This window comes from Lepidochelys kempii, chromosome 11, assembly GCF_965140265.1.
Source record: "Lepidochelys kempii isolate rLepKem1 chromosome 11, rLepKem1.hap2, whole genome shotgun sequence".
Classification (NCBI taxonomy): Eukaryota; Metazoa; Chordata; order Testudines; family Cheloniidae; genus Lepidochelys; species Lepidochelys kempii.
Genome location: NC_133266.1, coordinates 19,505,110 through 19,529,130, shown reverse-complemented (window position 1 = coordinate 19,529,130; position 24,021 = coordinate 19,505,110). Strand labels below are relative to the sequence as shown.

The 24,021-nt window shown below is 39.5% G+C and overlaps 1 protein-coding gene across 2 annotated transcripts in view; it reads right to left on the bottom strand.

Annotated features, from left to right (window-relative positions):
• THSD7B (thrombospondin type 1 domain containing 7B) overlaps positions 1-24,021 on the bottom strand; it is a 517,186-nt gene that overhangs the window by 301,194 nt on the left and 191,971 nt on the right. For both annotated transcript variants that reach the window (XM_073305365.1, XM_073305366.1), the window contains exons 3-5: positions 22,330-23,140; positions 11,865-12,116; positions 5,176-5,345 (exon numbers count right to left, since the gene is read on the bottom strand). In XM_073305365.1, the coding sequence (XP_073161466.1) occupies positions 5,176-5,345; positions 11,865-12,116; positions 22,330-23,140 (1,233 nt within the window). The remainder of the gene's footprint in view (positions 1-5,175; positions 5,346-11,864; positions 12,117-22,329; positions 23,141-24,021) is intronic.

Sequence of the window (24,021 nt, the reverse complement as noted above, 5' to 3'; positions counted from 1 at the left end):
GACTTATAATATAAAACACCTACATGAGTATACAATAGAAAAAAATGATCACAACTTCTGTAAAGACAAGTCACATGTCTCCTGCCTGAAAGACACTGTTTTGATAGTGATGACAAAACAGTGGGCAAAGGATAACTGGATCACCTTTTTTTAGCTTAGAAATGGCTCTGATACTAGCTTCTCACATGAGACTGTTAAGGAAACTTGCTGCTTCCTGTGTTTGATAGAAAGCGACTTTTTATGCATTTAAAAAAATTGGAAGCCACAAGGTGAGAAGTAAAGTCCCATTATCAACTGAAAACTATTTCATAGTCTAAATAAAAGGCTAATCTCAGAATGGAAAGACGTTAATAATACGTTGCCAGAAGCAACGGTGATTCAGTATATTAAGGAACTATCAAAAAGTCCTGCTACATGAATTAAGTGACATTATAAACTTTTCGGAGGAGAAAAGATGTCTTCCTGTGTTTGTTCACCTCTTAGTACAACATGGTCCCAATCCTGCTTGGTGCAACTCAGCACTGCCACAATAGAAATATATCTGGCAAACATTTACAATGGGGCATAGTGCTTATTATTGTAAGTACTATGACTGACCAGCAAAAGGTAGGAAGGATGTAGCTGAGAATCTATTGGAAGAGTTTTAAGGGAGATGGGGTACTGGGGACCAATGAAGGTGATCATGGGAAGAGAGGGTGTGCAGGTAGTTTGTTGATGATTGGTTACAAAAAAGCAAGGGTCATAGGATACTAGAAGGCTTTGAGAAAAGGCCACAATGTACTTGGAAGTCACATTGCCAGAGAAGTCATGAAGAAGAAAGGGAAGGGAATCCAAAAGTTTTGGATATGCTTCAGGAAAGGCTCTGAACCAAACCTTGGAACAGTGTGAGATTAACCCTCCACTAACGGTTTAAAATTAGGATATTTTTATTCTAAGTAAAACTTCAGTTTTTGTGACTGTCCTTTTCTTTGTGGATGTTCTAGTTTGGCCAACAAAGAGAAAGTAAGTCATTTTGTTTGTATAGTAAGCAAAAATATAATGCCCTTATCACTGGGCTGCGAATGACTTTTACATATTCCAGTGGCATAAATGGCCCTAAAATATAAATATGTACACTTGATTTTTGTTAGACTTCAAAGATAAGAAACTGAACTAAAATCTACAGTGTCCTGTAAATTGATTGGGCGAAGCAGGCTAACTACTTACCATATAATAAACAACCCTATAAATAAATGCACCAGTAATAATGGAATAAATATTGCATGTCATATCAAATACCTTTATGAGAAACAAGTCACATTTTTAAAAAAAGTTAGGTATTTTACATTCAAAATGTTTTCTATATAATCTGCTCATTTCACTTCAGCTAGCTCCCAGACATCTGGGAACTAAAAATGTTATACCTCTGTGATAAATAGGTTGCTTTCCCCCATGAATTTAAACCCTTAAGCTCCTGAATTACAAATTTAAAACATGCCAGCTTTACACCCCAACAATTTGCGTAAAATCGTTTTAAGTCTTGCTTCCAAAGGGTTTCCACTGAAGAAGCCAGCTGTTACATATTTATTATTCTATTATGTGACTTTAATCTTATAAATTCTGCTCACAGAATGTTAGAGCAATAGCTCAACATCCCAACAATGCAGATTTGACACAGGCATGCTTGCATATATTTCACACTGTGGAGGTACATTCTTCGTCATCTTCTCAAGCCAGGTCATTTTGAGAAGAAGGGGCCTGTTTCTTACCTGAGAAAAAGGTTACTCTGAATTGGATCCACTAATCCAGATGCTGGATTATCCAGCTTCAGCACCACCACTCAGTTAGTAAACAAAGATCCTTTAATGACGCTGCTGACCATCAGTTATCTTTCTCCCCGGGGTACCAGTCAAATTTTCCTATAGCCAATACATTCTAGCCTATTCTTTCCAAATACTTTCACAAACAAGACAGGAAGGTCGGGACTCAAATATCTGAGTCTCCAAAATCTAATTTCTTTGTCAAAAATTGATTTTTTTCTTCCTGCAGCTTTACCAATATAGGCATGAATTTGAAGAGCAGTGCACATTGAATATAGGACAGGGTTACTGCTAATTCAAATACAGTACAAGTCCTTTATATGTTCCAGCTGGCTAACAAGTCCAAAGTGGCTGCTAATACCCTTCCTCATTTGCACAAATATGTATTTATCCTGCTGCATGACACCCCCTTGGGCAACATTTACGGTTTTTAAAGAGAGCAAGAGCTGCCTAAACAGGGATATGATCTCCCAAAAGGTTTTGATGCTGCTCTGGAAAAATGTAAAGGCCCATATAACGTATAGGATATATTCTGTTTTGAACAAAGAAAAGCTTGAATAAGTTCAGAAACTGGAGCTAAAGGTCAAATTCTGTTCTAAACTATGTTTGTGAAAGTCCAGAGAAACTCCACTGAACTCAGTGTAATTAGTCTGAATTTACACTGTTGTAACTTAGAACAGAATTTGCCACCAAATTTCTTATACTATGTACCATAAGGGAAATAAATGACTTATGATATTTAAGAATTTAGTTTCTTTCATATGTGTATGGAGGACAGATGTTTAAGAAAATATACTATAGATGCCAAAGTCTTTGGAAACAAGACCTAGTAGTGTGTTGGCAAGATAGTTCAGTAGTGTTCTTTCTCTAAATAGGGGCAGAGACAGGTGGGGAGAGAGAGAAAGAGTATGGTCAGAAATAGAGCTAGTCAAACAATTTTTCACAAAACTTTTCTCAATTGAAACTGAAACGTTTTCCAGAAACATATTGGTTTTGAATAAATTTGTGTCAGGAAAGTTTCTCCAGACCAAGATGGTGTTTCTGACAGAGGACAAACAAGAGAGAAGCTCCTGGACGAGACAATAGGTCAGTGATTAGGGCACCCACCTGAGATGTGGGAGACCCAAGCAGGCACTTGAAACTGGTTCTTCCATATCCCCAGTGTCTGCCCTAAGCACCAGGCTATATAGGCTATTGTTGGATCTTGTGCTCTCAATTTTTCCATTAAAATTTCTAAATGTCTTGATTTTGTTCTGCTTTGGAATGAAAACAAGTTTCAAAACCTGACTTTTTTTGCAAAATGGATTTTTTCCAGCCAACCCTTGAAATGAAGTTGCATTCTGGTGATAAGTTGAATCAAGATGTTGTAGTTAAATAAATGGATTCATCTTTACATTTTCACTTAAAAAAAAAAGTCCTATGATAGAGACACGCAAAAAAACCACAATACATTTGACAGTTTTTAATTAAGTCTTCCCTCAAAAACTCTATGGTTGGTTACAGTGCCTGAGATAATCTTCTTCTCAGATGGCTGAATCTTTTCAGATCAAACATTGGATTCTTTGCACTGTGGAAACAAAGCCACAAACGTAGTCACAATCATCTCACAGAGCAGTTCACCACATCTGGAAGTTATGCAGAAAACATTGCTTCTAGTACCAATGCTGAGCACTTTTGGGGAAAGGCCTTAGCATATCACAATTATAAACTCTTTGGGGGCAGGAACCACCTTTTTGTTCTGTGTTTATATAGCATCTGGCAGAATGGGGTCCAGGTCCGAGAGTGGGCTCCTAGGTGCTACCAGAATACAAATCATAAAATTCAAGCACAATCACAGTTTTGAGGCTTATTGAATGTGGACATGCCCATTACGGTGGTTTTGTCAATGCAAGAAACTGTTGTGAGGGTAAGAAAGACAGCCAAAATGTTATGCTACTGTAGTCACTAAAACAGTTTCCTCACTTGATGTGACACATGCATTGCAAGATAATGAAGAACAAAGGAATCTTTGTGTGTTGGGAGAGCAAGGCTCCAGTCTCTTGGAACAAGAGAAGAAACAGTTGTATATGGACTAAACGAAGTCCTGTTTTTCTATAGTCAGAGGTATTTTTGCAGGCAGATAGGACATGCAATCTGCCATTAAAAAAGATTTGCTTTGGCTTTGTAAGTAAATAAGTCTAAACTGCAATGTTGTGTTGTTACTATCTTACCATCTCTGCTCAAAGCCATATTCTACAGGAGCAGTACACACTGCAGATAAGACGAGGATAAATTATTCATAATGCATCTTCATCTGCTCATTACTCTTCCAAAAGCAAAATAACTCACTCTCACCCCAACACCTGTCTGTCTGCTCAGAAGTTGTGACATTAATATTTTGGCTTTCCCCAACAAATCATAAGAAAGGTTGTGGATTGGTTTTGAGCAGAGGATTAAGCCACACGAGGAATGGGCTGACAAACTGTAGAACCTCGGAGTTACAAACACCAGAGGTACAAATCGAGCAGTCAATCACACGACTCATTTGGAACCGGAAGTACACAATCAGGCAGCAGCAGAGACCCAAAAATGCACATACAGGACTGTCCTGTGTTAAACAAACTATTAAAAAAATAATGGGAAGTTTAAAAAAAGATCTGACACGGTAAGGAAACGGTTTCTGTGTTTATTTCATTTAAATTAAAATGGTTAAAAGCAGCATTTTTCTTCCGCATAGTAAAGTTTCAAAGCTGTACTAAGACAAGGTTCAGTTGTAAATTTTTGAAAGAATGACCATAATGTTTCATTCAGAGTTAGGGACATTTCAGATTTACGAACAACCTCCATTCCCAAGGTGTTTGTAACTCTCAGGTTGGACTGTATTGATAAATAACTGAACCAACACCAAAAAATGGCCAAGTGGATTCAACAAATGGGGGTGGAAGGGTGAGGTGGGACTGCCGCTCTCCCTCCCCCCCACCCCCGACCTGTGAGACAGGAGGAAGACTAAGTTTTTCTGAACTCATTCCAAGGGAGACTGGAGAGTGGGAGACAGTGTGTCTCCGTCACCACACATGATGGGCAGTGGTTTCACACCCAGAACCCTTCAGATCATGGGGGGACCCATAGGAGGCAAGGAATCTCCACACAGATACCCTGTGCTGACTCTGGGGCCCTCTGACTCCCTCCTCCAGCTTCCAGGCAGCATGACTCCAATGGAATCTATTAGCAGGCCACTGAGACATTTTTATCCTTACCCACAAACATACTTCTCCAGCTCAGTGGCAGCAAAAAAGTACACAGCTTCATGCTACTGATGAGATTCACAATATTTCTTTACCTTTCCAATTTATAGATCCCTGTAATAGACATTTTAGGATAACCTCTAACAACGTACCTTCCTTCAATTTGTGTTTCCCAGATTCTATCATACTTTGGACACAGTACACTTCCCGGACTTGTATCCCACCTCCACAAAGGGCTGTGTACTTATGTCGGCGAGGGTCCTGTCCATCAAGGAGGAGAGTAACTTGGCATGCTTTCCATTCGGAAGTCCTCCATGAAAACCTTTGAAAGAAAAATAGTGTGTGTAAAACAAGGTTTTATAGAAGACCATGGGGCAGTGGGTGGTTCTTTATATTACAAATTTGTTATTCTTTAGAATATTCTCTAGACTTTAATCTTTGTCTTCCTACTTCAAGACTTACCTTCCAGTGCCAGGCAATATATTAATACAGTACTTATGTAGAATTTTTCACACCTATGTATCAACAGAGATTAAGTGATTTGCTCCATACAGGAAGTAAGTGTGAAAGCTGGCTGTTAATCCTGCCTTCAGATCACAAGGCCATAACTCTCTGTCAATAACTAAGGACCTAACTGTGAGAGGTACTGAACACTTGTAAAGTCAACAGAGTGCAGGAGGTCAGACTAGATGATCATAATGGTCCCTTCTGACATTAATATCTATGAATCTATGAGTACCCAGTGTTCAAAGACATGTTGGGATTTGGCCTCTGATTGATAGCTTCATAAAGTTTTAGGGTTTATTGGGTACCTACCAATTGCTTCTAGAAGAGGACTGCAATACTTGAGTTAATTTCTCTTTCTTGAAGTTGTGACACACATCAGATTTAGATAAAAAGTATTTTCTCAGTACAGTTAATTCGTGTATAATTAAGAACATAAATACTTTGGAATTTTCTGTTCAGGAAAGGTTTAAATTCTTACACACAAATATGTAAGTGCCCCATAGACAAGCACCCAAATTTGAATTGGATACATCTGAGGATTTGTGTATTAGAATACACGGTGGAATTAGAGGTTAAAAATGGCTGATATGCCAAAAAAGAATTAATTAAAACTATGGAAGAGAAACAAAAATCAGGTTTTTCCCATCTCGTCTACAAGTGTAAGGGATCCTTCAGAGGCACTGACAATCTGATCCAACGAACAGGACACCAGACTGTTCTGGTGAAACAATTGATTATCTGCAAAATGGAGAAAATACTTCCTTTCCTATGTGAAAAACTTTAACATCTACAGATAAAAAAGCCCTATATAAATACCAAGTATTGTAATGTTTCTGTTGATGCGTGTATTGTGTTATCTACCATTCTCCTTAGAGTCTTCTGCAATGTTTTCTATTTCTTTCCTTTCTCCATATTCCCTCAGTCTCCAGATGGTCTTAATTTCTTAAAATATATGCAAAATAAGTTTCATCCCTTCCTTTGCCCCCAAAACAAAACACTCTCTCCGGTTATCTCAATTTCACTGGTTGTTAAATTTGCATGATATGTTTATCTTGTCACATAAATCATAAGAGCATGTATCTTTGGATGTCTTTTGTGGAGAAAGATTTCCAGCTTGAAATTCTGTGTGTTGTCTTTAGAAAATATTTGTAGGTAGGGTACAGATATTACAAGGAAACAAACTGCAAATTATTTGCAAAAAATAATAAAATAAAATAATAATAATAATAAATTTTAAAAAAGTATCTGAGCACACTTCAACATTCTCTAAAAATTATATCTTGTTAATATCAGAGTCATTTCTAGCCTCAAAGCACTTATGAATTTTGTAATGTCTTCATGGAAGATGTTTGTGAATATTGCCAATTATTTCTAATTTACAGATTAGCTGTCTTGCTCTCTCTTAAATAATATGCAGTATATCTTGTGCACATTTGGATACATTCACAGGATTTATTACCATCAAAGAGGAATACAGTCTATACATGACATGCATGAAATAATTGTACTCCCATAATACACAAATTATAATGGAGAATTCTTCTGTACAGAAGTTCCTTTTGTAGGTTATCACAGCTTTTCTAATATTCAATATTAATGCAGGTCTCCAATTTTCATATGAAGACACTTAACTGAACAAGGTAATCTACCACATTTCTCCTCACAGCAGATTAAAATATATCTTTTAGAGTATACAGGACCCAGTTTTCAAAACTGGATGCCTAAAGATAGGTATATATAAGTCCTTATTTCATCATCTAAATACTTGTTTTAGGCACTTACGCACTGATTTAAATCAGGGTAATTTTAGGTTTTACCAAGTGTGAAGATTGGACACCTCCCCAACCCCCAGGGATTGGCCTTCAGAGGTGAGAGTACCTGCACCTCCCAGTCAGTATGAGCTCTGGATATTTGGACCTTCTGAAAATCAGGCCATTAGCATTCAGAATTATACAACATAATTAAATGTATCTCAGTTCAAACATAATTAAATCTCATCTGTCTACAAGGCTGAAAAATCCCCTTAGAATTGCAGTATACAGAATAAGTGGATATTCTGCTGCTGAGCAATTCTTAACTAACAGCAACCATGTGCTGTAGTCATTGCCTGTTTATCAACAGAAAAACCTTAAAGTAGAGGGTAAAAACATATCAATTCAATGGTCTTGTTTTTATCAGTCAGATAGGCCCTATGATGCAATAAGAGTTTACGAAAAGCAAAATCCTACTCGTGTATTAGTTGATTTAAATATACACACTGGCTGTCACTTAAAAAAAAACTATACAGAGAGATATTGGATACACTACAGTTATCTACTGTATCACCTACTGTACAGCAGAATTTCCCTGCACTTAATGTAGGGAGGGTCTGAATGAGCTCTCCCCTAACAACTAGCGATGAATGGGGGGGGGGAGGAGATTTCAGGAGAAGACCATTTTTGCATAGACACACATACTCTGCCCAGGTGAGCAGCAGATAAAGCTGCTGTGCCAAAATGATCATGTAACACAAAAACCAGGGGTCACCCAATGAAATTAATAGGTTTGTTTAGAACAAACAAAAGGAAATACTACTTCACACACCATCATTTGCACAGTCAACCTGTGGAACTCATTGCCAGGGGGTGTTATGAAGGCCAAAATTATAATTGGGTTCAAAAAAGAATTAGATAAGTTCCTAGAGGATAGGTCTAATAGCTATTAGACAAGATGAGTGGGGATGCAACATCAAACTCTGTGTGTCCCTAGCCTCTGATTGCCAGAAAGTGGGAGTGGATAACAGAGGTGGATCACTCAATGATTTCCTGTTCTGTTCATTCCCTCTGAAGCACTTATGGCCACTGTCGGAAGACAGGATACTGGACTAGATAGACTGTTGGTCTGACCCAGTGTGGCCGTCCTTATGTGGATCTCAACACACTTCAGTAGAAATAAAATATAAATACTTTAAATATGACATTGAATATTTTTGCAGCTCTAGTAACACTTGAATTAGGTCACTTAAAGACGATAAAGTCATTGCGGAGAAACTAAATGAATTCTTTGCTTCAGTCTTCACGGCTGAGGATGTTAGGGAGATTCCCAAATCTGAGTCATCTTTTGTAGGTGACAAATCTGAGGAATTGTCACAGATTGAAGTGTCACTAGAGGAGGTTTTGGAATTCATTGAGAAACTTAAAAGTAGCAAGTCACCGGAACCAGATGGCATTCACCCAAGAGTTCTGAAAGAACTCAAATGTGAAATTGTAGAACTATTAACTATGGTTTTGTAACCTGTCCTTTAAATCAGCTTCTGTACCCAAATGACTGGAAGATACGTAATGTAATGCCAATATTTAAAAAGGGCTCTAGAAGTGATCTTGGCAATTACAGACCGGTAAGTCTAATGTCAGTACCGGGCAAATTAGCTGAAACAATAGTAAAGAATAAAATTGTCAGACACATAGAAGAACATAAAATTGTTGGGAAAAAGTCAACCTGGTTTCTGTAAAGGGAAATCATGTCTTATTAGAGTTCTTTGATACAGTCTCCCAGTCTGACAACAAACTATTGATAACTACTCTGAGTATGTTTTTTTCACCTAGTTGTACACCCACCTTATAGTAATTTTACCTAGACCATATTTCCTTAGTTTGCTTATGGGAATATCAGGTGATACCATGTAAAAGCCTTATTAAAGTCCAGATATAACATGTCTACTGCTTTCCCCCATCCACGCTGCTGGTTATCCTATCAAAAAAGAAAATTAGGTTGATTTGGCATGATTTGTTTTGTTTTTGACAAATCCATGTTGGCTATTACTTGTCACCTTATTTTCCTCTAGGTTCTTACAAACTGATTGTTTAACAGTTTGTTCCACTCTCTTTTCAGGTATTGAAGTTAGGCTGACTGGTCCATAATTCCCTGGGTCCTATTTGTTCCCCTTTTTAGAGATAGGTACTATGTTTGCCCTTCTCTAGTCCTCTGGGACCTCACCAGTCGTCCATGAGTTCTCAAAGATAATTGCTAAAGGTTTAGCGATTGCTTCAGCTACTTCCTTAAATACTCTAGGGTAAATTTTGTCAGGCCCTGAGAACCCCTTCATCTCTTTAGCCGATCGGATTGATTCTCTTTGTATGTATAAACAGTTTTACAACGCTGTATTCCCTTTAATTGATTTATTCCTGATTTAAACCAGGTAAATGAAAGAAGAATCAGCTTGTGTGTTTAAATTTGCCAAGCATTTGAAAAAATCCTAAGGTATGAATAACTAATAGCAAAACAGAAAAGTACACACAAAGCTTTATAACACTTAACGCTGCTTTAATATTTTCCTTTTCACATTTAAACTATTGATTTTAGGAAGGTATTTTAAATTTTAACTGTAAAGTGAAAAGCTCTTCATACTTTAGTGTCCAGGGCATGTGTGGAAACTGGGGACCTATAACTTATAATGGTCTTACCAAAAAGTCTCCTTTAGAAAAACTAGTTTTCTGGAGCTGATGGTAGTGAGTTCTTTCCTCCAAGCTTTGCTCTAATTAGACAGATGGGGATTTACATAATAATGGCAGGGATGGGAAACTAGGCTACAGACACACCTCTCTTTAATTCCTCATCAACCAGCAGTTGGTGTATTTCAATCAGGTATCAACTGAAACAACTGTACACAGAGCATAAAATCAGCAGGACAATCTCTCATTTTTTTGACTTTGAAATTGATGTGCATTTAGGTGGAAGAGTAAAAATCAGTATATGAGAGCTTGTTTGTTGGATCCAATCAAGTAACTGAATTTTTTTTTCAATCCCCCCCTCTCCTGCTGGGGGCACAGAGCTGATCAGCAATTGGCTGACTTTGAAGGAACTCAATTGTGATCCTATTAATGACACTTGCACAGGTTTAGCCTTTCCAAGAGGATGAGCAGCTTGCAGAGTTCCCACTCACCACCCCATCCACCAGAGGCTTTTTGGCTGCAATATGGAGTCAGCAATTGTGGGGACAAAGTGTCTCCTTGTGGGAGGAGCTTGGAAGTCATTAAGGTCAAAGCCATGCTGTTCCCTCCCACCAGTCCCTATTTACCCATGAGGATGTTCTTTTCTACAGAGAGAGAAGAAACAGTCATCCAAGATGAGCTTGCACTGCTCTCTCCCTGTTGTGGACCCTTTCAGGTTTTCCGGAGCCAATTAACAGACAGCCATGGACACCTGCCCCCACCTCCATGAAGAAGTCAGAGAGGCTCTGTGTTGCACAGGAGCTCTCTTTCCTCACCCGCAAAGCCACGGATTCTGCCGCTAGTTCTGGCCTCTATGTGGCAACTAAGCCACAGTCCCTGAGTGGGGGAGCTTTCCATGGAGTCTAGCTGGGCCGTGGAGCACAGCAGCGTGAGGATTACCTTCAGGAGTCTATATAATAAGATTCCAGGATTGTCGTTGTCTAAGTCACTCTGAAGCCAAAGATGTCCGAGTCAGTGCGAAGCAATGGAAGTGGCTAAAGGCATGGTTGAATGAGCTTTCTGTTCAGTCATCACTGGGATTCAGAGTCTGGTACCACCCAATTTTTAAGTTCTCAGCCATTTTGACTTTACATATTATACCCAGGCAACAATGAGACATGTATCTATACCATTCCAAGAATCCTAGACCATTGTGATATCAGAGGTAATTCAACCAACCACCAGTCTCGCGCTCCAGCTAAGTTTCATTCAAGAGTTTCAGACAGTGGATTACTTGGTCCAGTTGCCACACCCGTGTGCCCAGCTGACACACCCACAAATCAACACAAATTGCCCAGCACAACTCCCTAGATACAAATCAACACAACCACCAACACAACAGACAAAATAATTCCTAACACATACTGTCCTTCAACATATCATGCCCCCTCATTCACCACCCGCACAAATCCATACAGTTCTCCCAGCATACCACACCCCCACATAAATCAACATAATCAGCACATACACAATAACCTTGAACATTACTCTGAAGACCAGAATGTCTGAGTCTGTGTGAAGCACTGGAAACAACTACAAGCATAGCTGAGAGCTTTTTTGTGTTTAGAGGATTACTGAGATTCATGGTGTGTTACCTTTCAATTTTTAAGATCTCAGCCATTTATGAATTACACCCATGCAGCAGCATGGGCTTCCAGCTACTAATACAGGAATAAGTTCACATTTATACTTAAAAAAAAAATCTTTGAATCACTAATCATCTTGCGAAAATAAGGAGAGAGGGTGCAGAGAGACAGGAATAAATTTGACCCTCATTATCAAAGAGCTCTGCTTGTTCCCAACAAATAGGCAAACAGGGCTTTGCATTCCACTTGAAAAGGTGCCGATAAAAGCATGTAATATACCTGGGGCATGGATGCAGAAGTTCTTTTCCTCCTATGTTGCAGGCCTCCTTCTCTTCTAGCTCAGGGCACTCCTTCCCAGTGCCTACTGCGATGTACTTTATGCTCCTGTGTCTGCTTCGGAATCCTGGTGAGAGATCCCCCGAGTGACAAGTCTTTGAGCAGGTGCTCCATACAGACCAAATTGATGTCTCGCAATCTTTAGGCATGACACATGACTGAAAGGTTGGTGGGATGGTTTCTTGCATACAAAGGCTGTGATGAGAAAATGGTAAAAAAGAGTAGAAGAGTTCTTGTTTGTTGCTGGATTTAAATTTTTCTACAGTCCCCTCCCACCTCACTGCCCTCCCTCCCCCCCCAAAATTATATACTATAAACCAGGTTCTGATCTCACTTCCACCAGTGCAAATCCAGAGTAATTTCAGTTAAGTTAATGGAGTTATACCAGGGCAAAAGTGGTGTAAATGAAAGGTGAATCAGGTGCAATAGCATAATTAATCTGCCATGTTTTAGGAAAGATTGTATTTAGATTTTTTTATGCTAAAATATCTTGCCCAGTATATGTCCAGCTCACCTCCTGAGTTAGAACAGATTCAAAAAGCAGTACAGTGACGATATACTCTGCAAACTTCTTTTTATGAGCTGGATCAAGCCAGTACTTCACAGTCTATCCAGGACAAAAAACAAAACAAAAAAAACACAGAATATTGCAGAATTGCTGTCACTATAAACAGCTCACGTCACCACATTCTTTCTGTTGGATATCCAAGAGTCCAAGTGAGTCAGGAGTCGTAATAGTTCCTGCTGAACAACACTTCTCTGAGAGACTGGAGGGAGCTCAACATCTTTAGGATGAAGCAATAAAATTAGGTTTTTAACCCTGTGATTCTGGGATCACACCAAGAAGTAGCGTGACATGCTAACCAAAAACATATTCGTTCTATTAGACATTCTAGCTTTGCCTTCTCTTGGCTAGATTAAAACCACTAAATTAAATATTTCTATATCCACAGAGTGATTCCAAAGCCAAATGAAAGTAAAAAGCTCCTGGAATTTTGCAGCTGGATTCTGTGGATCTGATTCTCCACTATTTTCTCCTTTTGTCATTTATACCTGTGCAAAATCATTGTGAAGTGCTTGCTCACTTTACAGAAGTGAGCATCGTTATGCCAGGTGACCGTGGAGAAGCAGGTCTTAAGAGTTTACAGCTGCAGACAGCTTTATGTTAGAATGACCCAGGAGTACCTGAACAAAAAAAACAAAAAGCAAATAATCCCTGAAGTACAGCATTAAAACAGATTTCCAAAAAATACCAAATTTCCAAAAAATAAGCTTGATTACTTCAGGCAAGTAACTTCTTACAGCAAAAACAACGAGGAGTCCTCATTACACCTTAGAGACTAACAAAATTTGTTTTTGCTGATACAGACTAATATGGCTACCACTATGAAACTTCTTACAGTAGGCAGACTCAAGTCAAGTGCCCATTTTCTCTCCGATTAAATATCCCAATGCTAGCTACAGGAGCACACGTATGCAGGTAGCTACCTGATCAATTTCCTTTTTTCTTCTGCTCAATGCCATATAGTAGAACTACAAAAAAGAACCTGCAGAAAACAACCATTCCTGCTCCACCCCTTTACAGTCTCACCTCCTCCACAGAAATCTGCAGTTCAGCCACAGAGCCATCAATGGCCCTCCAGAATAGAAGAAAACCCCTTTCCCACCCTCCAGGTCCCATAGCAACTGGTGCAATGGGAAGGTGGAAGGGGTAAAATGAAAAAGGATGTAGTGACTTAGGGACAGAGGTTTCACCCAGGAGACACCAAGGAAGTGGAGATGGGGGTGGAGAAGATAGAGCCAGCAGGGAAAGAAAATTGTCTGGGATGGGGAGTCCCAGGGAAAGAGAGAGTAAGCAGGTATTTGCCCAGACTTGTAAATGTCCATGACTAATTTGCAAGGTTGGTATGAAACTATTACAAATGTAGCGCAGCTAAGTGCAGACTTCTCCTTTGTAATTTTATTCTTTTTCAGCCCCCAATGGCTCACAGTCAGGATTTTACCAAATGCAAAGAGCAAAGTGTGTAACTCTTAAAAGGTGAGAAATGTCAAGGGATCAGTTATTGAATCTCTTTTAGATTACTTACTAACACAGTGAAACTAACCGTGGCCTACTGTACAGAAAATACATCAGGGCACATGCTTTCATTCAGGGCTCTTTACTAGAAACTGGATACTTATAAAACTAATATAGAAGTGATCCTTTAACATGATTCTTCCATCGTGATCTAAAATGTCCTAGGTGCCTGACAGTACACAAGAGACCCCTGTCCTGGAAACTTAGAGTCCAGTATCAGACATGTGACAACTAATGGGAAATAAAGCAGAAAGAAGGGCTTGTGAGAGGGAGGACAAGAGTTACATCAACAGCTATTTAGATTGCAAGCTGTTTAGGGCAAGGACCTTCTCTTTGTTTGTATAATGAGGTAGGTGCTATCATAATACAAGTAAATACTAAGATCATACAGTTACTCAGCAATGTATGGTGGACAATTTTAAAAAATATGTAACATCTCTTTTGAGTCTCCCAGTAGAAGTAGGTCTCAAGGAAGAATCCAATAAGAAGAAAGTAGTGGTTTGGTGGACCAGCTCAGGCCACAAAACAGGAAGTAGAATGGGAGAGAAAAAGAAGAGATGGTTGTGGGAGAAGGAGAGAAAGCAGGAGGACAGGGGGAGCATATAGGCTGTGACCTTTGGTGGAGTGGCTCAGTCCTGGGGGTGCGGGGGATTAGGCTCTGGCTCCTTGTTAATATACTTTCCGCCAACATACCCCAGTAAAAAATAATGTGACCTGTGGAACATTTTGGGGGCCAGCTGCACAGGCATTCCACGTGGAATGCCAGTGTGGAGAACAAGGAGAGCAGGATTTATTTTTTTTTTGCTCCCTACAAACTGCTTTCTACTTTCTTGCAAAACCCTTTTTCCCTTCAATATAAACCCATATTCTCCCCCATGGACCCCAAAGCATGATTCAATTGAATACATACATGAAAAATACTTTCTAGCCAAAGGTAAACCTGCGTTAACTATGGATAGTCAAATCCCTCCCTTACTGCAAAGCTGGCACAAACGAACACTCTGTGTTTATTTCACACACACACCCAAGAATTTTTACCCTGCCATACACATTTTTCTTTCTCTCTGAAGATTTCTTTACACTTCTAGTCACTCACTTCTCTTCATTTCCCACCCCCACCCCCTCTTTTTTCCCCCAGCTCTGCCCACTCTCTACACTTATTAAAGTAAGAATCTGAGATGGACTTTTGAACCCACCGTATTTAACTATGATGGTCAAGTGATTGAAGCATGGGACTGGGAACCACAGACTTGTGAATTCTAATTCCAGGTCTGATCCTCATTCCCTCTGTCATGGAGGGCAAGTCACTAACCACCTGTGTCACAGTCTCCCTATCTGTAAAATAGGGATACTACCCTCTTCAGTGAGGTGGGGGGAAGGGGGGTTAAACATGCTCAGAAAGCCATTTGAAGAGGCAGAGCACTTTAGCCAGAGCCCAGCTTTATGTAGCCATGAACACTACATTCCTAAAAATACTCTGAAAGCTGTATTAGTAACATTACAACACTTTAAATAAGCGTAGCACTTACATGGGCAGAGGTTTGTGCATTCCTGTCTGCAACTTTTGCCCTTACCAGCAAACATAATGCCTCTTTTCTACCTTTATTACTTGCTGCCAGTCAAAGGGCACACATAGCTATGCAGTTCTTGCACTATACTTAGATTTGACTCGTAACCAGGAGACAGTTTGAAGGACTTGATTGGTCCTGCTTCAAGCAGGGGGTTGGACTAGATGACCTCCTAAGGTCCCTTCCAATCCTAACCTTCTATGAATCTATGAATCTATGAAACAAACACAGGGGGGAAAGATGGATATGTAGGCTGTGCATTAGAACTACCAATTATTTTGCAGAATATAGGATAATTTAAAAACATTCAAAGAGCAGCTGGCTCCTGTAACCTATAGTTGCCATCCTGAGACAAACGAAGTTTGGAAGTGCCCTCACCACAATGGGGACAAATCCTGGTCCCATTGAAGTCAATAAGAGCACTGTCATTGTGAGTGCTCTGCACATTTGAAAATAGGGCCACTTAGAGGCTGACCTAGCTACCATTGAAGTCAATAGCAAAATTCCCATTGATTTTCTTGAATTTGATTTGGTCTTTATATATTGCCCAAATATGGCTTTAGGGGCCTAACTTTAAGCACCAACATTTGAAATTGTTTAATGTCAACCCTTCTGTGTCTTAGTTTCCTCACCTATAAAATTAGGAAACTACTTCCTTACCTCTGGGGTGTTGTGAGGGTGAATTAATTAGTGCGTAGAAACATTAAGTGCAACATATTGTTATCCTAAGCAAAGATTGTAAATGAGCTAAACATGCAAACTTAGGCACTCAGATATCAGGATGATTGCGGTATAAAAACCTGACTGGGAAGCGTTGACAACACTATGGGATAGTTCTTTCTTGTCCAATGGGGCCTAGGATGAGAACTCCATAACAATATTTAATTTTAGATATAGTAGGTGTTGGGATCTAAGTTATGGGAGGTGTAATATTTACTCACTAACCCCCTCCATCATGACCTTTAACCATCAGCACAGGTACAAAATGTCAATACATTTTAACCATGGATTGGCAAGTCATATCCAAACAGCTTCGGAGCTTATCCCCACCCTAACCATTTTTAATCTTTTTCTTTGTAGTATTAGGTTAGGCAGACTGCCTTATTTCCCTGTTACTAGTTTATCTATACATTGCTCAGGACATTAGTAAGACAGTGTGCAACATATTGTTTAAAAACCTTCCTAATTTCTAATAGATAAGGAGCTAGTGAAAGTAAATTACTGGCCAATCTGATTACACTGGGAAATTTCAGTGGATCTCAACATGGCTAATAGGGCACCTGATACCAACATTTTAAAGCGAGTGTCATCTGAAACTAGCCTTACATACAGCTGTGTACCCGCATTCTATTTTGGGGGGTTTATAGCTGTAACTGAGATTAGAATCTGCGGCAAAAACTGGATTGAACAAGTTAATGTAAAGCAAGTAAACAGCCCTGAATGGTGTCAAAGAACTGGATTTTCTTTTCATTTTAATATTGCGAGTGAGCAAAGGTAGTGAAAAATAGATACATACACATTCACATACTCTGGGCAATGTTACCTCATAACATCTACTCCCCAGCCGATTCCTATGTGCAACAACCCACTAAAATGTGAGTCTCACGGGTTTGTATCTGTTAGCTCAGAGACCTGAAGTCAAAATGATTGTGGCAGTGTCACCCAAAACCAAATGTAAAAACATGCTCTTTCCTCTTGGACAAAAGCTCAGACGCAGTCTTATGTATTCCAGATGTATCTGGGGCAAACTCACACAAGACTAGACATGCAAGGCTTTGCTGTTAAGTTTGCTGAGCCTGTGAGCCAAAGATGCGATTTCACTGCCCAAATGAAAAGGATGTTTGGGAGACCTAGGTTCAAATTCCAATCCTAGCTCACTCAGGGTTCCAAAATGGGAATAAGAAAATGGCTTGGGAAAAGACTGAGCACATAAAGCTTTGTCTAGGCTGAGACCACCTCCAGAAATGTTCACTGTTATGACAGCACAAGCATTGACCTGTTAAAATGAAAACTGTACTCACAATTCTATTTAAGCTATCTAGGCAGGCATTTATCTCACAGTCATAATCACTATGGTAGCTGGGACCAAGTTTTTCAAAAATGAGTTTCTAAAGTTGGGTTCTGAAATCCAGGTTAGCCTGCTAAAATTGTTTGGCCTGATTTTCAAAAGTGCTGAGTACATTCAGTAGGAACTGAGCATGTCCAGCACTTCTGAAAATTAGACCAGATCTACTTAGGAACCTAAAATGGATTTAGGAGCCTAACTTTAGGCACCAATTTTTGAAAATCTTGATTTAGGATTGTCTAAATCTGTCTGATCTACCTAACCCAACAGAATGAGTAGATCTTGGCCCAGTCTCCTATAGGTTTGCTCAGATGTGACAATGCAGAAACCACCAACATAAGAAGTGCCAGCATATACATTCTGGTGACTCACACAGAGGTTTCTATTTAAACACATAGCAAACTCTGCAGACTCTTTGGAAAAACAAAATGGAAATGCTCTTGAAATCCCTGAAATAAAAGAATGCATGATGTTTGATTTCAGAGTGATCCTTTTCAGGCCGTAATTATTAAAATGCTTCCACAAAAGATTGAGGTCTGGCCGCCCTTCCAACACCTTCAACTCCCCACAAAGTAATTCTAGCTTAGAGCTTTTCTTTTTTTGCAAGGGTGGTGCATTTTGCTCATGCACTTGTGGCTGAAACAGTCAAATGAATCCCTGTAGGGTGCAGGTTTTTTTAACTGAATACCTTATGCAGGGGATTCTTCTCACACAATGCTTCATGCTGGACAGAGGAGGTTCTTTCAGCTGGCTTCTGTTATGTTAGTTAACAACAATTAATGCAAAAATAAAAGCAGATTTGAGGCAAGTAAGTTTCATACCATTGCTAGCCATCTCAAAAGGGCAGGCAGCTTCTATTAGTATGAACCATAAGCTTATTGGCTAAGAAGCCAAAATGAATTCCCCTCAGTAATCCTGCAGCTGCAAAGAGATGACTGCTGTCTTCCGCCTCATAACACATGAAAGCAGTTTGTGGCCTTATCAACGAAATACACTTTTTTGGCCAGACAAGGAGAGTTCTTTTCTATTTACAGATACATTTGTTTCAGTCTTTGTAACTATCTAAAACAGAGAGTTTAATTTCCATCTGAGGCATCTTTGCAAATATAGGACTGGACTGTGTAATCCTCACTCACAAATATTTCCAATAACTATGGCTAGCAAACGAAAGTAATGGTTGCACAAACTACCGCACAAATTAAACAACTTCAATAATAGGGAAGGCACCATGACTAACACGATACAGTCATATGTGCTGTAACATTCTAAAATTTGAGATCAGACTCACAGGTATTTACCTTCCTGAACTACTCTCTGGCAGTCAATTGACCACTTTGATTATTTGGCATTTTTCTTTTATGATTAAGCAGACATAAAGTTAATGAGCATGGTGAAATTCTTAGGACATTTATCATAATAATTATTCAATGCTACGAGAGATTTCAGTACAGACATATTGTGTGGTACTTCCCATTTGCTTCAGTTTTTCTCATCTATAAAGACGTATGTCATCAGTACCTATTCAACACCTCAAAGAAGAAACCTGGGCCAGGAAAAAGAAAAGGCTCATTTTCTCTTTCCAGTTCCACAGCAGATTTTTGGCTGCCTAAGCTCAGCTCTGCTCAGGGTTATGCAAATGTGTTTGCTCTTCTTTGTCAGTGGCCAAAACTATCATTATTGTAAAGAGATGCTTCACAGGACCTGCAAGATCTGGTCCATTCTTCAACAGCAAGCTAGCAAATATGTCATGCAATGAAATGAGTTTGAAATTACTGAATGATTGTTTATGTTGTCTGGGACATGTTGCAGTGGTGACATTTTAGTTCCAGTATTCCAAGTGCAGTATGCTTTGGAGTTTAGGTTTCTAGTACCAAATCGCACAATTTCCACTAGCAACTGAGTAAAAAAAAAAAGATGCCCTTATAATGAAACGTGATAATCTGAGCACAATAAAATAACGCGATCTTTAACCCCCAACCAAATCACTAAAGGCAGCTTATTTTATTTATGCAATAATAGTAAATTATGAGCTAGATTAATAAGAATCTGTCATAAGAAAGTCTGCCAGAAGAAGGTTGCAGTAGTTATACCTGCCCTATAAAAAGGGACTAGCCCAAAAAAGGGGAAGGGACTGGGCAAGAAGGTGGCATGGCATCCCTTCAGCAGCTAATATCTCCATTGGCCAGTGATGGGACAATAGATGGGTAGGGCTCTGAGTTACTACAGAGAATTCTTTCCCAGGTGTCTGGCTGGTGGGTCTTGCCCACATGCTCAGGGTCTAAGTGCTCACCATATTTGAGGTCAGGAAGGAATTTTCCCGTAGGTCAGCTTGGCAGAGACCCTGGGGTGTTTTCACCTTCCTCTGCAGCATGGAGCATAGGTCACTTGCAGATTTAAACTAGTGTGAATGGTGGATTTTCCATAACTTGAAATCTTTAAGCCATGATTTGAGGACTTCAGTAATTCAGCTAGAGGTTAGGGGTCTATTTCAGGGGTGGACGGGTGAGGTTCTGTGACCTGCAGTGCACAGGAGGTCACACTAGATGATAATGATGGTCATTTCTGACCTTAAAGTCTATGAGTCTCTGACAGTGGGGCTCTATGGCACCTCAGCTATAAATTGAATCTGCACCTTTCCCCCGACATAGTGGAAGCCTGAATAGGGAATGCAGTGGTGGAAACACACTCTTCCTTTTCTTGGGGTGAATCTGCCAATGGATGCTTAGTGGCATGGAATGGTGTAACTTAACACAGAATTTTGTATGCATCATCTGTGGCGAAGCATGCATGGTAAGTGCCAGGAAATCAGTTAACTGGGTATAAGGGGATGTCTACACTGCACACTAAGCCCAGGCTCCGACTCCGGTTTCAGCCCAAGACCTGCTTCCATCCACATACAAATCAGTCTAATATGGGTCAGCAAGCACTCAGGATTCATGTCCTAGGACCCTCCTTGGGAGGGGTGGAAGTGAGAATCTGAGTTCTGTTGTGACTTAGGTCCAAGCCCTTTAATTTCGCAGTGTGAATCCAGCTCAAACTGCAGACTTGAGTCAGAAGTTCTGGGTAGTGCAGTATGGACATGTTAGCATGGCTCTGAGACCAGTGTCCTGTAACTATAAGCCCAAGTTTACAATGCAGTGTGGATGCTCAAGATCAGGCCTGATAACACCAAGTCCACAAGCTCAGAGCCCACAGACCTGAGTTTACAATGAAGTGTAGACATACCCTGAGAGCCCATGAGCCAAATTCTGATATCACCGGGATACTAATCAGAAATAGCTCCATTAAAGTCTATGAGGGTGAAAGTGGTGTAAACAAGATTAAATTCAGGCTACATATTTAGAGTCATGCAAAAAAGTAGAGCTGTCAGAAACTGCTGAAATAGTTTGCACTGACTCTTCTTCTGACCAATAAAAACATCTGTACTTTGCTGCAGATATAATAAAAGCAGATACAAAAAAGGCTACAGGGTATATTTCATCTCAGTATGTGAGCAAAGCATCGAACACAAAATAACCCCAGATCTCTCCAATCTGAATGTGAGCAGGTGCCAGGAGCTACAGATTAGTGAGAAATACACCGACTTCTGAAAAATTCAGGAGCAAGATTTCTGAAGAAGTTCTAATGTTATTGAAAAAAAAAGTTTGAATCCTAAATTAAATGGCAGTGTTAAGGTGTTTTAAATAAAAATCTGAGGAGAAATTGGAAGAATAAAAGGTTTTCACTGCTTGCTGTGACATTGAAATTATAGGAATCCATACCATATGGTCTAAAAAAATGATTAGGTAGCAAAAAGAGGAGGGCAGTCAACAACTGCTATCACAGAAAGAAATGTAAGACTTCATTCTCTCCAAGATACTCTCATACCTACCATTGGCATCAATAAGAGTTGCATATGCATATGGAGGCCCATAATTATGCTTAGATGAAAATATAACTATTGTATTACTGAACTTCCATTAGCTAAAGCAACATTACTGGAAATATCAATAGCTCAATTGTTACTGTGCCAAAATTCTTCACTAAGTTGCACCCATGTAATCAGTGAGAATATCAGGAGTTTAGGCTGGGGTAGATTTTGGCACATTCAGTCTAACAAAAGTAATATCATATTCTACGAGAATAATTTGTATCTGTAGCAAAAATTTTTTTAATTGGAATTGTTACTATTAGAAAGAAAGCAATATACTCTTCCATTTCCTTTAATGGCCAAACAAAAATCAGTTGAGACCTATGTAACGGCAACAGACCCCAGCCGTCAGCAGGCAGGATTGAACCGGGGACATCAGTGCATGAACCTCTACAGCATGAGCTAAAAGCCAACTGGCTGCTAGCTAAGACTGTAGACCAGACTCATTTAGCTCTCTCTCTCTTTAAGTGTTTCGGTGCCAGAAGATGGGACAGAACACCACACCCAGGAGGTATGTGGGTTACACTAGCACAAAAAGGAGCATTAAAAACAAAATTCATGTAAACATTCACAAATGGTAAAAGTATGCAAAACAGCCCACTTACACTGGCTTTGCAAGGAGGGTAAACAAAACAAAAAACAAAAAGTACATTAAAATGTGGTTTTAAAACTCAAAAACTACGTGCATTTGCATCATGTTACCAGGCAGAACCTGTTTGTTTGCCAGCTTTCTGCAAAACAAACCTATTTTGGATAAAATTAAAAGATGAATGTGAAGATACCCTTACCTCAGCATCGCATTTTTCCCATCACTCCTTGTACACCTAACCTGCCTTGTCTGATAACCTATCTCTACATCCCATGGCTTGGAATAGTGGTGGGATTTATAACTTTGCAGTTTGAATGTGCTTCGTTCTGCAGAATCTGAACTGAAATCCAGCATAGTTCTTCCATTAAGACTAACTTCTTTAAGGTGAGGCAACCTGCATTTACTCCAAGGTCCAACTTGAAGACTGTAAGTGTATTCCTCTTCCCCAAGAGAGCATGAGATAGGGACATCACAGATTCTTGATTCAGTAAGGTTTGGACAATTGGAACCACCATAGAGCGGAGGAGAGATAACAAAACGAGTTCTGTGTTGTAAACGCTTCACACAGTCTTTGATACACTCAGACCATTTGGAGAATTCTGATACAACACAATCCCGTGGACAAGGTATTAGACAAGCTTGTTCTACAGGTGGCTGTGGTATAAAATATTCACATATTTCACTTGCAACTGTAGTTCTATTCAGTTTCTGAATACAATGTACGCTTCTGTGTTGTAGCCCGTGCTGTGCAGTCACACAGTCTGTAGTCCTTGGTTTGACTTCACCATGAGCAAAAGGAACAAGCACACATATCTGCCATTCTGAAACTTCCCACTCAAAGAGTTCAAGGTGCCAGTCACATACTTGAAAGCAGCTCCTTTGGTTTTCAGGTTTGTCCCTCAGTACACAGTTTGAATGGTGGGTTGTCCAACCTTCTACATGGACACACCACACTGCACGACTCTGAATACCACCTGACCCGCAGTCACCGATACATCGCCCCCAAAGACCTATGAAAGAAAGAAAACATTGAGCAAATCGTTAGAATGCTCTTCTACAAGAAAAGTGAGATTTCAGAAAGACTAATTAGAATCCCTTGCTGCCATTAATCCATACTAAAAACCTCCTCCTGAAGTCAATGAGGGTTCTGCTGTGGAATAGTAGCAAGATCAAGCTATAGAACAGTATATCACAGTTTCTGTATACTAGTAAATAATTTTCATCTTGACACTGTAGTATACTGAATGCATCCTAAAAGCCAGACTTGACTCTCTGCCCATTCACATCGCTGGGAGCTAACCCCTTTCAGAGTTTTGAGGAAAGAAAGTCAGGTTAGACAAAAGAATAAATATTCTTAATCGGGGAAATTAGTCAATGGAATGAACTACATGGTAAGGCAGCTGAATCATCAGAGATGCCAAAAACCAGGATAGATTTAAAAAAACTAGAAAAATAAGATCGTGCTCTTTGCTGGAGGCTGAAGTGGAGGTTCTGACTTTTCTAACCTCATCTACTACTGTATGTACCGTATAGGCCAGGTTTTGTGAGGTGCTTCATTTGGGAGCAGAGGATGTTCAACAGCTAACAGAAAATGATCAGCACCTCACAAGCATTGAACTTTAAATTACTCAGGAGAGAATAAATTTAATATGTACTGCCACTGGAAACTGCATGGTACCATAGCTGACACATCAAGCACAGAGACCAAAAGGAAACTTATTATGAAATTTTGTAACTGCATATGCAAACACATCAGAACTGTTAAGCGTAGTTATACAAATCTTATCTAAAGAGTTGCTAGTACATTTGTTTTAAGCCAAAATTTTGCTGTTTCAGCTTTGTTTCATCAAAAAAGAATATTTCTATGGAATAACTGATATCAAGTTTATGC